The sequence below is a fragment of the Engraulis encrasicolus genome, chromosome 22 (genome assembly GCF_034702125.1).
Source record: "Engraulis encrasicolus isolate BLACKSEA-1 chromosome 22, IST_EnEncr_1.0, whole genome shotgun sequence".
Classification (NCBI taxonomy): domain Eukaryota; kingdom Metazoa; phylum Chordata; class Actinopteri; order Clupeiformes; family Engraulidae; genus Engraulis; species Engraulis encrasicolus.
Window position 1 is genome coordinate 25,259,446 of NC_085878.1, and position 16,497 is coordinate 25,275,942.

A 16,497-nucleotide genomic window follows, 5' to 3' on the forward strand; every position below is an offset into this window, starting at 1 on the left:
ACCAATATTGGCGACGTGGCTATGTATAGCATCATGCTGTCTGTTTTTTTGTTGTTTTGGTAACACTTTATTTTAGGGACACATCTATAAGCACTAATACATACAATGTTGATGCCTGCATAAGTAATTTGTAAGCAAACACTAAGGCCTACTAGGTCCTTACTAAGGTTAAATTGGTAATAAATCCCTTATTGTGTATGAACAAGATATTTGCGAATACATGCCTAACAAATGTTTGATTTTGCTTTGTACATGCCTTACACGTTACTTATACAGGCACATTGTATGTAGGCCTATTAGTGATAATAGATGTATCCCTAAAATAAAGTTTTACCGTTGTTTTTTTTTCATTTTTTTTTTTCAGATGTTGCCCAAAACAAAGAACCACTGTCAGACAACAAGGTTTCCCAAAAGAAATTGTTTAATAGCCAATGGTGAATAGTTTATCCTCAAATAAAAATACTCAGTATTTACAAATATGCTATTTGACATGTTCATAATCAGATGTGAAAGATGATCTTCTAAAGCGTACATACCTGGAATACAATTGGTCAAATCCTGCATTCTGACTGCTAATGCATAGAGATGTTTGGAAATCACCAATTAGTTGAGGACACAATGAAATAACTGAAATTAAATTGATTTCAATTCTGTGCTTCCTCACCAACTTAACTAAATACTTAAATTTCCTATTACATATATTAGCACAACCAAACCTCATCAAACATCCTCATAATTTACACGTCTTCAAAGTCTCAACTGCACATCTTTGCTAGCCTTGGCAATTTACGCAGAGCTGAACAGTGGGACCTGCTGTACAATATGCATACCCTTTCACAAAGGTTATTTGTTGAGGTGCAAAGCCTGTGAGAGGATTTCAGACACGAGTCTTCAAAGCTTGCCTACTTTCTATTACTTACAAGGTAATGCCACAATCCTTGCTTGAGTAACTACAAAACCTAAAACAAAACAAAAACAGTTTAACCCTTTTATGGTTTACAAAAAGATACAATTACCTATTTACAAATTTCAAGTTTACATTTCTAATACAAAAAAAGTGCATTGAATTCAGGAATGCGCATTGAGGATCTCCAAGTGAAATATAGAGACCTATCCATTAGGGGGCAGTCTTGGGTAGAGAATGAGGCGGTACCCTGCACAGGAGGGGCTCAAGACTGAAGAAACCAGTGCATAGATGGGATGGCACGTCAGGAGAGTCACATGAGTCCTCTCTCTCTTTTTTTGTATAGCCGTTCATCAGAGCAATTCACGCCAGTGCTTGATGTCACCTTGCATCAACAATACAGATCGCACATGCACAGTGCACATGTATGTGTCCAACCCTGCTGGTCCAAAGGTTTTGTGAGAGCACCAGAATATTATTGGTAATAATTAATAATAATAAAAATAAAAATTGATATATCTTAAGCCCGCTCCTTTCAGACAGTTCAATCGGGGGAAATGTCATGGAGGTCATGATGGAAGGTCAATTCAGGTCCTTCGTTACAACAAAAAAGACTGATGCAGCAACAACACCTCCAACAGGATCCAATAGCATGGGCAGCCAAGATCCCTGTGTGTGTGTGTGTGTGTGTGTGTGTGTGTGTGTGTGTGTGTGTGTGTGTGTGTGTGTGTGTGTGTGTGTGTGTGTGTGTGTGTGTGTGTAGCCTGGCGATGCCATCCTATGTACTCCACCCAAAGATTTTGGCTCCGCACCATAGTCTGGCAAAAGCCTCCAAGCTCGGTTCGCTCACTGTTTAGCCATCAGCAAACAGTTGAGAGTGGTGACGCAGAACTCACCCGCGAAGTCCGTTACTGATTGGTTAAGGTAACACTATTCACACTTTTGTTTTGTTATTTGTATGCTTTTGCGACGCTACATCGTAACAGTCATGCTAATAAAGCACAATATGGGTTTTAATTTGTATTCGGAACTCCAATGAATTTAAATAGCAGAGTAAGATCAGACCATCTCCCACCCTCCATGGAGATGGATTCCTCTTAGCTTTCATCAGACTGTTTGACGGAGTCAACAGTCGGCTTTCGCCCAGGCTAGTGTGTGTGTGTGTATTTAGGTGCTTTATTCAGACGGCAGTGCAGGTCGTGTTGGGGTGTTGAGCAGTGGGTTCAGTGGTCGAGAGACGAGGGGTCATCCAGTGCTCAGAGAGGCCGAGAGGGGCTGCTCTTCTCCCGTCGATGTCCATGGAGACTTTTTATGTATCCATTTACTTCCTGTTTGCTTGTTTGTTTGTTTGTTTTGATTGGAGCGGCGTGTCTGTACTGGGATGGTCCCTGAGTGGTGGTAATGGGTGTGTGGGCGGGGCTAGTGGAACCCGGCTGGTTTGGCCTGGGTTACCGCTCCTCTGCCACCTTCCCATTGGTCTCCTGCTCCCCATGATCCCGCCTCTTTTGCCTCTGGAAGAAGCCCAGCTGAGAGAGAGAGAGAGAGAGAGACAGAGAGAGCGAGAGAGAGAGAGAGACAGACAGAGAGAGAGAGAGAGAGAGAGAGAGAGAGAGAGAGAGAGAGACAGAGAGACAGAGGACAGACAGACAGACAGACAGAGAGAGACAGACAGACAGAAAATTTGAGTGAGGTTGTGAGTTTGAGATTGAGGTTGTGTGTGTGTGTGTGTGTGTGTGTGTGTGTGTGTGTGTGTGTGTGTGTGTGTGTGTGTGTGTGTGTGTGTGTGTTTGTGATACAGACAGATAGCGACTCAGGGAAGAGGGGTATAGATGGAGAGATGGTGTCAATAAACAGCTTAGTTTCATTGGATGTAGGCGGATAATTATCTAATACAAAATGTGGTCAGTTACTGCTTGCTTTACGGGTTGGTAAGGTCTAGCAACAAAAGGCTATGTGGCAACAAAAGAGCATCAACAGATGTAGAGAGTACTGTTGAGAGAGATGAATCATGCCTTTCCATTTACTGTGTTTACACTGCACCACAATAACATTGCAATTTGTTTGCTCACACACATCACTCTGCATGCAATTCGACGTATTCATAATAGTCAGACACTTATGAACATCTTATTAAGCCAACCCGAGACGGCAAAGATGAACACTTATTTCAAGCATTTCCAAGTGTGGATTTTCACATGGAAGATAACATAAATGAAAATGAGGGCGTTTTGTGGAAACCTGGCTTTTGATCCTGAATTCTGATATGAACAGAAGAAAAGAATAAAAAACAGCGCTATAGGGCCTATAGTGATACAGCATACCTAGGGGACAAAGGGGGTTCTGATGCATCCAGCTACCTGTAAAATGCAATATTACAAATATTTCAAATACAAAAGTTGAATCTATGTTGTCTCAGGACCAGAAACTGGGTGGATAACCCAGTCGAAAAGCAGCGGGAAACTTAAAACAGTTTGAAGTAAGCTTAATGCCAATCCAATGGCATCTTTAACTTGAGTACATTAGTTTTACAGCAGCCAAATGCATATTTCCCCCCTGGATACTATAGGACAGTGATATTTACCTTCCATAGAGCCAGGATCAGCAGGGCTAGTAATAGCAGCCCCCCAAGAGTGCTTCCTATTATAATCCAGATGGGAATTCGATAATCTTCTTCTTTTCTTACTTCCAGTATTATCTGTTGGAATAGTTGGAGTATACACACACACCAGCATCAGAATGGCTTGGCAATGATTGGGTCAAAATTGGGTCTCTAGGTCAACTGTTGTTAAATGCGCTACACTGTATAAAAATGCATCTGGCCTGGCTTGACCTCTTGACCTTTTTGACAACTAAGACATCCCCTTAAATGTAGGCATACAGTTTTTGAACACACACAACTCATATTTAGATATACTGATGTGAACAACGTGTGTGAAATTGCTAAATTACATCTCAGATATTCAAAGTGACTTACAAATGAGGACATCAAAGAAATGCAGTGGAAGGCAAAGTAATCACAGACAACAGAAAGTTAGTACAGCCAGGATACAGTACAGTGGCAATACATGCAAGGGAACAGAGTGAAATCTCTGAAGAAGCGAGTCTGTATTCTGTATAACTGTAGGCTCAATTACATTAAGTTACATCATAAATATCTAACACGGCTTGCAAAAAGGACACCAATGCAAATGGAATGCAAAGTAATCAAATGACTCGTACAGCCAGGAAAGAGCACAGTAGCATAGGAGAACAGATTAAGATCTCTGAAAAAGAGGGTGTTTTGTCTGTATTGTGTATGGGTTAGCGAAGCTGCATGCTCAGGTGATATCAATAGATGGCAGCAAAGCTCAGCAAATGGAGGAAAAGCCGAAATGTGCAGAGTGGTCCTTTCGGTCCTTTGGCTCCACTGAGGTTGAGCATGCTGGAGAGAGGAGAGGAGAGGAGAGGAGAGGAGAGGAGAGGAGAGGAGAGGAGAGGAAGCACTGCAGTCTCCAGCTAGAGAGAGGCAGGGCAGTCATCTGAACTTCTGCCTTCACTCATACACATACGCACGAACGCAAGCACGCACGCACGTGCGCACACACGCACACACACACACACACACACACACACACCTCTGCCTTTACTCACATTAGAGTAACACGCACACACACACACACATACACACACACACACACACACACACTACAGTAGTGATGATCCATGGCTGTGGGGAACTGCTTGCGTGGCGATCGTGCAGCAGGCCGTGCTGTATATAAGAGTGGCCGAGCTTGTTTTGGCATGTCATAAACAAGCAATCATAAGCAAACTCACATGTCTCAAGGGCCGTCTTTCGAATAAAAACATGGGGCTGGACGTGCTGAGCTGGATGCCAGCTGTTGTCACCAACTCCAACGTTTTGAACTTGAGCTGGAAAAAATGCAGACATTGTTTTAGGTCATTTGAAATGTGGGCAGCGTTGAACAGTAGTACATCACTCTCTATCATCACAGTGAAATGCCAGGATGTGTTCTGGAAGGTTTGACTTCAATTGGTCTGTTGACTATCAGAATGAAGTCCAGTTGGAGTGCTTCCTGGAACTGTCCAGTTTTTTAAGATGGTGCTCTTTGGTGACAGGCTTGGTTGATTTCAAAAAAGTTTGAGAAATACCAAGGCACTCATCTTCTTTGTAATTAAAATGCCTTTATTTTGTTGGGCATAGCATGATTAAAATACTTCGACGCGTTTCGGCATGAAGCCTTCGTCAGGAAGTGTGCTGTGGTCTGTTGACTTCCCCGTTGAAACAGAGATGAACTTCAAGTTGAGTAAACATGTGTTCAATCTGAACAATGGATGGATTTTCATTCGCAAGTGCAACCAGCTTGAAGTGTTTTACAGTGTACTGATTGATGATTCCAAGCGACGATGATTTTCAAGTTCTACTCACAGCGTGTAGCGAATCGATTCGTAGGATCCCTCTGATGTAGACACCAACTTCTCTATGGGACGGGACGTTGACAGTGCACTGGATTGGCAGTGTTAGCGTGTTCGAGTAGTTCTGCCAGAGAGAGTAGAGAGAGAGAGGTTCCATTGGCCCATTGTTTCTGGGTTCTATTATTGCAAGGGGGAGGGGGGAAAATCCCCCTTTAGGCAGACCTAGGCAGACCTACGGATTGTTCTATTCAATGCTAGGAGTATGCTAGGAACCTGGTCACGTTAGGTGCCATAGAAACCTATTATGTTGGCATATCTCTATATACTTAAAGAATCTCTGGTTCTGCACAGACAGGAATGGTGTTTACACAGTGACATGTTTGGTGATTGCATTTATGGGTGCACAAGTACGAGGCATTAATGTCTTAATTCATGTCTGTTACTTATTAATGTCTGTTTGCAAATACTTTTAATCATGCAGGAGTAGATGAGAAAAGTCAAATTACCAGGCGTGATACTCGAGAGAGGTCTTCAGGACCTGCTCGACTGTGGGCCACATGTTGTGGAGGAATGCAATGGGTACCATCGATCTACAGAGGGCACAGTGAAAGCTGGGGTGTCAATATTTCACATTAAACTTCTATTACTCCATAAAGAGTATTGACGCCACTGTGGAGAGTGAAATTACTCAAGCAGTGGAGGCAAAAACAATTGTAAAATGCTGCAGGTGACCAGTTTACTGTAATATAAACTCTACAGCTCTTAATATTAACACAATATTGAGTGGACTTAACACCGAAAGCTTTGCACAGTCCAAAGAGTCACTATTTTTTGAGGTGGAACAAATGTTACCTGACAAAGAGTTAATTTCCACTCAAGAGTTATCTTGTCACTGGTATTTTTTGCTTTGTGGAAGAATTTGACATTGCTTACTCTGACCTCAGAAAAAATAATAAATCCTCCAGATTGTTTTTTTGTCCCTTCACTATTCTCATATGGAAATACTCCACAGAGGCTACACGCTACAGAGATTAAGTTTTCTGGAAAAGAAGGAGTAGCAGTATATGGTAATGCTGATGAGATAAGAAAGAGACAGTTTTTATTTGACTGTCTTTATTGCAGCTTTTAACAGATACTATCCATATGTGTCATTTGAACTGTCCTTACCTGATCTATATCAAAGTTGGTTATCTTCAGAAGCTGGTTTCCATTTTTCGTGACTTCTGGGATTTCGATGTTCAGCTGCAAGTCCCTGACTGGAAAGGAGCCCAAGTTTTGAATCTGTATGGAGAAAATTGAGGAAGTGGGATGGGAAACCAAAACATACGATGTATGGCAGCTTGTCAAACTGAAGAGTGTGACCAATATCTTTGAGTACTGTGTATAATTTAATGAAATTCAGTGTTTAATTTGGCCCAGTTCACTTACGAGGAAGGTGAAGTTAAATGGAGGGCCCATTATTCCGGGCGTCTCCAAGGAAAGATCGGCTTTAATTTCATAACGGGTTGGGTCAGAGTCTCTGTCATGAAAAAGAGGAAAGAATTATATTGCCGTGCAGAGGCACAGAATTCCATGGTGGAAAGTGACCTCCGCAACACTTTGTATAAAAGCTTGGATCCATAGGACTCAATGTAACCCAGATGCTCACAATATATATGCCGTCATAAAGCTTAAAAGAGGTTGTGTATTCCCAACAAGTCTACAATACATAATCATTACTACTATCTTTGGTAGACAGGTACCTTTATATGTACTGTATGTGCTGTCTGAAGATAGAATAGACACATTTTTCAAGTGTTAAAAAAAGGGATGTGAAAACAGTACAAAATAGTGATGGGAGTAATATTGCACTGATGTATCCCCCAAACAATCCCCCATCACACTGCACTCGACAACCACCATCCAAAATAAAGACACCCTGGCTAGAAACACAGAGTTTTGTCTCCTGTGAGAAATGTGCTGTCTTGTTTGCACTTGATAACTAGCTTTTGTGCTCACAGTGGCTACTGTTCATACATACAGTATGGGCAGGGCCGCTGACAGCTTTGAACAGGCCTGGGACAAAATCATCTGAAAGGGCCCCATCTCAATACAATTTAACGGGGTCCCGATTCTGGGCCCCCTTTTCCCCTGGGCGCAAGACAATTGACCTGTTTGTCCAGCCCTGTTGGCAGGCCTGTATATGGGTGAACAGTATGTAGGGTAAGTAATGAATGAAAATATAGCCCTAATCAAAAAGGATGTGTGAGACATGGCATTTTTACAAACAGTTGGTTGCTGTCCCAGTCTGTGTGGAAAGTGATTGTGTATACGCAGCTTTTACATGTCTTGGTTGTTCAAGATAGGTTGTTTGTATAAGATTACTTGGAAGGGATAAGAGTGTAACTATCTTCCATTCGACGATTAGCTTGTGTGCATAAGGGGGGAAACTTCTAAATTGTATTTCACTTTGCTATAAACATCATTTTAGAACATCTGCTGAAATCCATATATCCATGCTAAAAGTTTCAATGCTTTTCTTTTTATCTGCTTTGAAATCAGGTTTATTGTATGCTGAAAGTTGTCCAAACATCCCTTGCCAACACACAACCCCCAGCGTCAAACTCTCACACAGTAAGCAGGCAAGCCAATAATAATGGATAAACATTGTAAAGCCGAACTTCTTACCTTGTAAAGAGAAGGTCAGTCTCGTATTTCAGCTGATAAAAGTGGTCAACTGCATTGTCGTGAAGGGATACTTCCTCTCCGTCACTGAAACCAAAGAGACAGACTATTTCAGAGATGACACTTCATTTCAGAGAAGCATTATGACAATAATTGTCAATATTAGCTGGTAGTCTTGATGCATTTCATAGAAAAGTTTATGCACTGCTTTTACCTGACAGCATGAAGGTTTACCCGCACATAGTCCAAGACCGTTGAGCGGTTAAATTCAAACTCCAGGCGGAACGATACCTTCCGGAAGACAGAGATACAGGAATATAGTCAATGCTGTTACAATTCCACAAGCACCAACCCTTTATGTAGGCCTATTACCAAGATTAGAAACATGATAGATGATTGAAAAAACGTAATGAAAAGACATAATGAAAGTTAGTAGTATTATGTGTAGAACCCAAACAGCAACATTGAGTTCAAAGGACTGAAGGGCTTGAGGAGGAAAGCCTGCAATAACCTGTGGGAAATCCTCAACTTCCAGCCCGACCCATGCTCCATACAGGACAGTGTAATATTTTAAATGCATACAGCCTGTATTGTTCTGTATTCACCAATGAATGGACAAAATACTGTATATACAGTAAGGCACTCAACCACAGAAAAAAATGTTAAAGAGCACAACAACAACAGCATACATATCAAAAACGCACAACGGAAGTGCAGATTGCCTCTGCACTTAAGAAGACTGGGATGGAATGAGCTAAAGGCTACCCGTCTTGTGCATGGCATTGGCCCTGATGGATTCTTGCTGGTCATGCACAAAAAAATCCTCCTAATCAGGTATTTACTTAATGTGCGCAGGAGGTTTGTGCATTGCTGACACAACACAGATGTTTCAAGAGGGCAGGCAGGAAGGCCGGCTGCAGAATACTGCCTCTCCCCCGTTTCCTGAATGCTGTACGAATTAGATATGTCCAAGGAATGCTCATTTGCTTGGTATGCCCGACCAAAAAATGATGCCTGCATCACAGGGCTGCTTCTGCATGGCTGAGTTTATGTGAGTATCTTAGAGAAGGAGAAGAAGGAGGAGGAGGAAGTGGGCGTCCGACGGTAATAAGGGAAGCTAACAGGGGGACAAAGGGGTCAGCTGTCCTGGGCCCAGGGAGAGATGGGGCCCAGAGTTGGGTCCTCATTAGTTATTGTGTGGGGGACCCTTTCAAATGACTTTGGCCCGGGCCTGGTAAAAGCTGTCGTCGGCTCTGACTGTAATAACCTATGTCCCCACTCCTTGAAAAAGAAAAAGAAAAAGAAAAAAGGGGCTTGGAAAAGGCTGCCACAAAGCCAGGCCATGTGGGTAATGGCTTCTTTTGGTTTTGAATGCTGGCACGGCCGGTCCGGAGCATGGAAAATCCTGCACGTCTCTCGGCACAGCGCCGCCTCTGAAATGTTTATGTGCCCCCTTTAAGCACCAGCTAGCCACACGCCCGACCGATTCATGAAGAAAGGGGACCTTATGTGCGTAAAACATTTAGGAGGGACATTTATCTAGTTAGCGCCCTGCTAACTATCTCTGAACTATCGCTGAGGTGGAACATTGGGTGACAGTTGTGTGTGTGTGTGTGTGTGTGTGTGTGTGTGTGTGTGTGTGTGTGTGTGTGTGTGTGTGTGTGTGTGTGTGTGTGAGTGTGTGTGTGTGTGGGGGGGGGGGGTGTGGGGGGGTGTGTGTGTGTGTGTGTGTGTGTGTGTGTTGGTTGTGCGGAGTAACAGGGACAGATTTTTGTGGCTTTTCTGTGTGATGGGTCGCTTCCTCACAGCTCATTCTCTGTAGTCCACAGGGACTAAGAAGATGTCAGGAAGAGAGAGAGAGATGTACCCGTAGAAAGAGATTGAGCATTGGTCTCTCTTTTTTTAAATGCCCAAACTTCAGTTTAATGGTTTGAGCCTGAGTCAAGGCAGGCTTTGACTTACAGCAATGAATCATCTTGTGCTTTTGGGACCGTCTGGCATTCCAGGCCTAATGAAACAAATTATGGCCCAATGACCAGGCTAAACAGTGCCATAAAATGGCACTGTTATCCACTGCACAATGTCACACTGACCAGCATTCGCTGTGTACTTTGTAAATCACACCACCCCAAATACCTACAATACCCCCCCCCCAACTATCCTTCCCATGTATTGTGTTTGTTTCAGTCACCAACGCACTTAACTTACCAGAATACTGTTACCCAGCAGCAGGGCTGGACTGGGATGAAAAATCAAGCCGGGCATTTTCAGCCAAGACCGGTCCACCAGGCATTGAGAGAGACAATGAAGCCTGTGGTAACATTTGAAGGGTTTATTTGCTAAACGGTGTATCTCCATTGTTTGACTTTTGCATTTTATTATTGGAAATGACTGTTCAGAGGTCCTATCACCTATGTGTGAATTCTTACCATTCAAATATTTTGAGAACATACTTTTTTAACCTATATAAAATGCATTTTGCAATGCAATTCAATGGAATGCCCAATATAAAATGACAATTTCCCAACATTCTACAAAATGGAGATACACCGTTTTGCAAATAAACCCTTCATTTTTAGTCATCTATGACGAGCTATTTTGACCACAAGAGCCAAAATGAATATTTAAATCTGACTCAAAGAGGTTTACTATAGAGGCATGAGGACTGATAACATTACATAAAGGGGAAGGCTAGGCCAAAATCATCAACAGTCCACCAGGCAAATGCCTTGTATGCCCTATGGCCAGTCCAGCCCTGCCCAACAGTAAGTCTTTTCTACTGAGGTCATGTTTTTGGACTCTAAAAGTCCATATTTATGAGCAGAGGAGGGTTGAAGGGCTGGTTTCGGTGGTTAGTGGTCAACAGAATGAGGGCTCTCAGGAAGTTGGAGAATCAGATTTCTGACCAGTGCACTTCATGCCCATGACCAGGGCTGCTGACAGATTTTGCTGGGCCCAGGACAAAGTCATCTGAAAGGGCCCCTTACCCAATACATACAATGTAAGGGGGACCACATTCTGGGCCCCCTATCTCCCTGGGTCTGGGACAACATACCCCTTTGTCCCCTGTCGACGGGCCTGCCCATGGTTATACGGACATGTTCTTCATAGCAATGTCAAGTTATTGGGTTCATTCTAATTAATGGAAGGGCTGGGCGGGATGTTGTTTGCCCATGATGACTGGCAAGAATAGGTGCTTGGCAGTTAGTTCTAAGTACGCCCACCACTCATAATCTCTCTCTCTCTCTCTCTCTCTCTCTCTCTCTCTCTCACTCACTCACTCACTCACTCACTCACTCACTCACTCACTCACTCACTCACTCACTCACTCACTCACTCACTCACTCACTCACTCACTCACTCACTCACTCACTCACTCACTCACTCACGCACGCACGCACGCACGCACGCACGCACGCACACACGCACACAACGTAATGTCTTACTTGAGAATTGGCCCTCATGAACGGTGAGCTGACATTGCAGAATTTCTCATATCTCTTCTTTGGTACGTTCCGGCACTCTATCTTGATGTCTTGGTTGTCCTGTAATGACATACACAATGAAATAAGAGATGGCATTTAAAGTAGTCAGGTGTGGCATACATTTATGAGTAATCTGATGGCTATAACGATAATTCATGAATATTAACAGGGAGACTGGATAAGCACAATAAAGCTAGAATTTCTGATATTAACATAGAAGTAGAAGAAGAAAACGGATAGACTGTTAACTTAACATAATGTAACACGAGAATAAGAAAATATGTCAAATTGTGAAATGAAGCTATCAGGAGTGCAGTGTCATACAGTACCTTGACAATGAGACTGGAGAACCGCAGATTGGGGGAGAAGGAGATGTTGAGGCGTGCTCTGTAGGCGTTCTCTCCACGGTTCTCCAATCGTGTGTCCACCACCATCCTCCTGCGGGACGCCTCGATTATCCTCTCCGATGCCTCCCCCTCGTCCTGATTCAAGCACACCGTTCCCCGTGTGTGGATCACCTGACCACAGAACTTCCTGAAGTAACACATACAAGAGAAAGCTCTGAAGTGCTCCACAGATTGACTTCGACAACAAAGTGTGACACACTCAGCTTGCAACATTGTATGGGCTTGAATTTCTTTCTTTTTTTTTAAAAGATATTTTGTCGGTCTTTTTCTACTTTATTTGACAGGACGGGATGAGGGGTGGACATGAAGCAAATTGGGAGAGAGACGGGGAGGGTTCGGCAAAGGACCCGGGCTGGGAATCGAACCCGGGTCAGCCGCCACTGTGTATTTAAAATCTGACTCAGGTATTTTTGTTAAATAAATATCCAAGTGATCAGTGTTTTTTCCAACATTCATGGTGACTGCGACGGGTTTGATGATGAGGATGATGAACCTACTGTACCTCCTGGTGATGAGGTCAGTGTGGGACTGGAGCACGAGGTTAGGGACACAGCGGTCATCCTCATCACAGCCGTTCCAGAAAGGCAGCTGCAGAGTAATAACAATGAAGCCAAGTGAAGTCAGCCACTTGTGAAATCAAACACTTGCAAGACTCATCTCTCAAAGTCACAAAACCACCTCAGACTTCTGAGTGGTTTTCTTTGTTATTAACATGAGAAACAAACATCAATACCAAAATTATCTGCACATCCACTTTCCAAAAACGTGTACATGCCAAACATGAGATTGTTTGGAGAGTTTACTTTTACGCAACGGCATTGACACGGCAGTTTGTAAACAGTTTATGTCGCAGTAAGCACTGAATTAATAAGACACCCTTTGGTGGCAAAATAAATAGGAACCTCCATCACACCTCTTGTTCTTCTATTAACTGTAATTGTTATTTACGTATGTCATTTCCTTAGCAACGAGAGTAGCCTCATAAACTAAGTGCTACAACTTGCATAATGGCATGTGATTTCCTAGAGAATGTACTACGGCACGATTGCAGTTGGACCTCCCTGTGTGCTTGAAAAACCCCTCGTTGCCTTTGTCCGTGGGAAAGCAATTCCTACTCAGCCAGAGGCCGAGTAGTAGACACAACTTATATTCTCACAAATCTTCCGCTAGAGAAAGAGGTAGAATAAACAAGTCTCTTGCAATTGCTTCTGCTTACAGTACCACTGGACAGAGCTACGAAAAACACTTGACGTATACATTGTGGTGATTAATGCGTAAAGGAGAGTTTCTACCAATTTCAACATGTACTGTTGTAGTGTTGCTCGCACTACCCTTGACTTTTCAATTCCTGATGACACAGAACAAGGCCTGGCCATTTCAATGGGGGCATGGTTTGTTAACATAAAAAAAACATCTTAACATACTCAAAGTATCAACTCAAACGTTATGCAACATCAGTGGACACCTTTCAATACAGCAATAATTTTTAAGACGCTTTTCTTTTATAGCATAATGTAAATAAACCACGAAATGGCTGAACAAAAAATGCCATGTCGTCGGGTAGGCCTACTGTCAAGCCAAGGGTAGCATGAGCAATATAACTGCATGTTGATTGTTGAAATTGGCAGGAATTCTCCTTAAATGCTCATTTGTGATTCGATCTGGAGTCTTTCAGACCAGAAATAACAGAATAAGCATGTTGCCCAGACTTCAAAACAAAATTTACGATAATGTGACATGACAAATAGTATCAGCCAGCCATGGCCCAATGGTTAGGGAGTTGGTTTCTGGATCAGGGGGTCACAGGTTCATATCTCTCCTTTACGTATCATAAATCTTCATCCATGATGTCCTTGAGCAACACATCTAACCCCATATTGCTCTAGGGATTGTACCAAATTACTGTAAGTCTTTTTTGTAAAAAAAAAAAAAAAAAGCCATAGATATGAATACTAGAGATACCATGTTGACCACTCCCTTGTGTTGGTACCTGTATTTTTTTGTTCATGAAAATGCAATGTATTTTCAACAAAATGACCACTTTTATGTGTTTTTGCCAATCTTTCAAGAATCAGTGATGTACTGTATGTAAAAGAGTCTAAAAGCTAAGTAAAAGCAGTAAGGGCTGTCCCAGTTCCTACTATACGTACCTCGACCTTGATAGAGGTGGGCCAACCGTCGTCCATCACCGGCCCCTGGTGCGAATCCAGGGCGTCCACCTTCACACTGAATACGATTGGTCGAGCATAGTCGGTAGTTTCCTAAGAAGAAGGAAATCAATAAGCTTTGCAAAACTTTGTAAAACTTTGCGCCAAATACAGAATATAACCTATATGGTTCTTCCACATTATGCTCTTAGTATTGTCTGAAATTTACTTGTTCACAATTCTCCTTTGGCTAAGGCCTGCCCTAAAGTGCTTTTTGACCAATCACATCGCAGCAAAAGGACAACCTCGGATAGTTTTGACGGCGCGCCATTGAACTCAATGCTGAAATCACATGTTTTCAAGTAGGCCTACAGTAGGGTTTAGCAAGATATTACGGTTGTATTATTATTAAAATATGATTGTGCCTGGGGTATATTGTGACAAAGGTGCAAGCTTCCCCGCGATGTAACAGGAGGTAATCGATTTCCTCTTTACCTAAAACCGGACTAATATTACTAGCAGTTGAATAGTCTGGCTTGAAGGGTCTCGGCATCCTCACTCGACTAGAAAGCGCACGGATCAACAAGCATACTTTGTGTGCTCCAATCATGCCACCATCTCACTCATGTAACTTTTCAGTAAGGTTGTAAGCAAAACACAAACCTACTTCAGGTTAGGATTTTGGTTTTCTGACCTAAATTCATGAAGAAACAGCAAAGTTAACTGTTAGTCACATCAGGATTGTTTTGACTAGCAGCTGATGGACGTTTATTTTCTTGAGCTATTGAAGACATAAATGCCAAACGTTAATGTTACACATTGATGTGGTAGCTTTGAAGATGACAACATCCATCACGTTGGGTGATTTCGTCCAACAACGTCTACAGTTTGAGCCAAGGACATAGGCTATGCGAGTTAGCTTACCATGGTGCCACTGGTTACAATATGCCTATCGATACCAGGGTGAGAATTTGAGATCCCACAACAGCTAAACAACTCTGATGCATGACAATTCAGGAAATAAAAAATATGAATGGAGGAGGGTTTATTTCTTAAAGTGAACAACTGCTGCGATAGGCAGTCACTGCATTGATCACGTTGATATCACAGCATAGAAAGTTTATCTGTCCGACCACTGTAACCTAAGAGGGCGGGGCTTAGCCAAAGGCGAATTGTCTCTTTTCCACTGCCGGTTTTCTGGTAGGCCTACAGCTCGACAAAGTGCAACTCAGCCGCCACTTTTTGCTTTTCGAATAAGCACGACACAGCTCAATCGTAAAGCAAAACGTGGCGGCCGAGTCGTGCTGTGTCGAGCTGTAGGCCTACCAGAAAACCAGCAGTGGATAAGAGGCAATAGAAAGGTAAAATTTTTATACAGTAACACCGTGCTTCGTAATTCAGTGTAGGAAGCTCTGTGTGCTGCTCTAGCAGTAAGTAATGTGGTAAATTTGAATAGTCTCTTAACTTTTAACTGAGAAATGAGATTTAATTGTATCCCACAGGTTTTATCTACCTTTTATCCACACACACACACACACACACACACACACACACACACACACACACACACACACACACACACACACACACACACACACACACACACACACACACACATATATATATTCTTTATTGTGTTGACTGTGATGTTTGTCTTGTGTGTCCTTGTGCGTTCTTATGCCACCACCAAAGCAAATTTTCCATTTTATGTAAGTTAAATGGACAATAAAGAAGTCTAAGTCTAAGTCTAAGTTGTGAGCTTGATTATAACGTTAACAAGTAAACAAGTGCAAGTAAGCATTTGAGATTAACCGTAGCATTCTTCCAAAATAAATAAGGCACAAACCACCACCATAATCATAATACCATTAGTGACCCGAATTAGAAAGAACTGCTCTCACCACAACGTGGAAGTAGATATGCTCACAGCTCTCCTCCCCTGGCATTAGTGTGAGGTTGCGTGGGCCCTGCTTCTCAGGCTCATCAAATATGGCCCGTGGGGCAAAGCGTTTCTCCTCGATCGACACGTTGTACTGCAGAGCTAGATGGAGAGGGACATGCCTTCATGAGACTACAGTGCACTGCAAAGGTTGCGGTGTTAATTCAACACTAAAGAGTAGGGCCAGCACTCCTTAAATATGGAATGAACATAGCACATATTAACACAAGTTTCCTCTGTGGAACCAAAAACCAAAAGATTGTACTACTATTCATTATTTCATCCGATCACTAAATCCCAGCACTTTCTTCTAGAATAGTCAAGGAAGGATGAAGTTATGGAAACAAGTTGACGTCTTTTATACATCTATGTACCACATACTAACTTATGTAGTGACTGGTGGACCAGGCTTTCACTGTGTGCCTGGTCATTCACCGTTGGCATTAATGGATTTAAATTAGATGGGCACTTTGTCTGAACATATACAAAAGCTTATTGGTTCTGCCTGCTGGAAGAACCTGAAAGTTGACTGGCTCCT

The 16,497-nt window shown here is 42.6% G+C and overlaps 1 protein-coding gene across 2 annotated transcripts in view; it reads right to left on the minus strand.

Moving 5' to 3' along the window:
- Window positions 1–416: 416 nt before the first annotated feature.
- The window catches only part of itga11a (integrin, alpha 11a), a 67,594-nt gene continuing 51,513 nt past the window's right edge, over window positions 417–16,497 (minus strand). For both annotated transcript variants that reach the window (XM_063189011.1, XM_063189012.1), the window contains 14 exons: window positions 15,922–16,061; window positions 14,024–14,134; window positions 12,376–12,461; window positions 11,796–12,000; window positions 11,428–11,526; window positions 8,196–8,272; window positions 7,985–8,068; window positions 6,746–6,836; window positions 6,485–6,598; window positions 5,824–5,907; window positions 5,331–5,441; window positions 4,718–4,813; window positions 3,486–3,599; window positions 417–2,430 (listed from right to left, as the gene is read on the minus strand). In XM_063189011.1, the coding sequence (XP_063045081.1) occupies window positions 2,353–2,430; window positions 3,486–3,599; window positions 4,718–4,813; window positions 5,331–5,441; window positions 5,824–5,907; window positions 6,485–6,598; window positions 6,746–6,836; window positions 7,985–8,068; window positions 8,196–8,272; window positions 11,428–11,526; window positions 11,796–12,000; window positions 12,376–12,461; window positions 14,024–14,134; window positions 15,922–16,061 (1,490 nt within the window). In that variant the 3' untranslated portion in view covers window positions 417–2,352. The remainder of the gene's footprint in view (window positions 2,431–3,485; window positions 3,600–4,717; window positions 4,814–5,330; window positions 5,442–5,823; window positions 5,908–6,484; window positions 6,599–6,745; window positions 6,837–7,984; window positions 8,069–8,195; window positions 8,273–11,427; window positions 11,527–11,795; window positions 12,001–12,375; window positions 12,462–14,023; window positions 14,135–15,921; window positions 16,062–16,497) is intronic.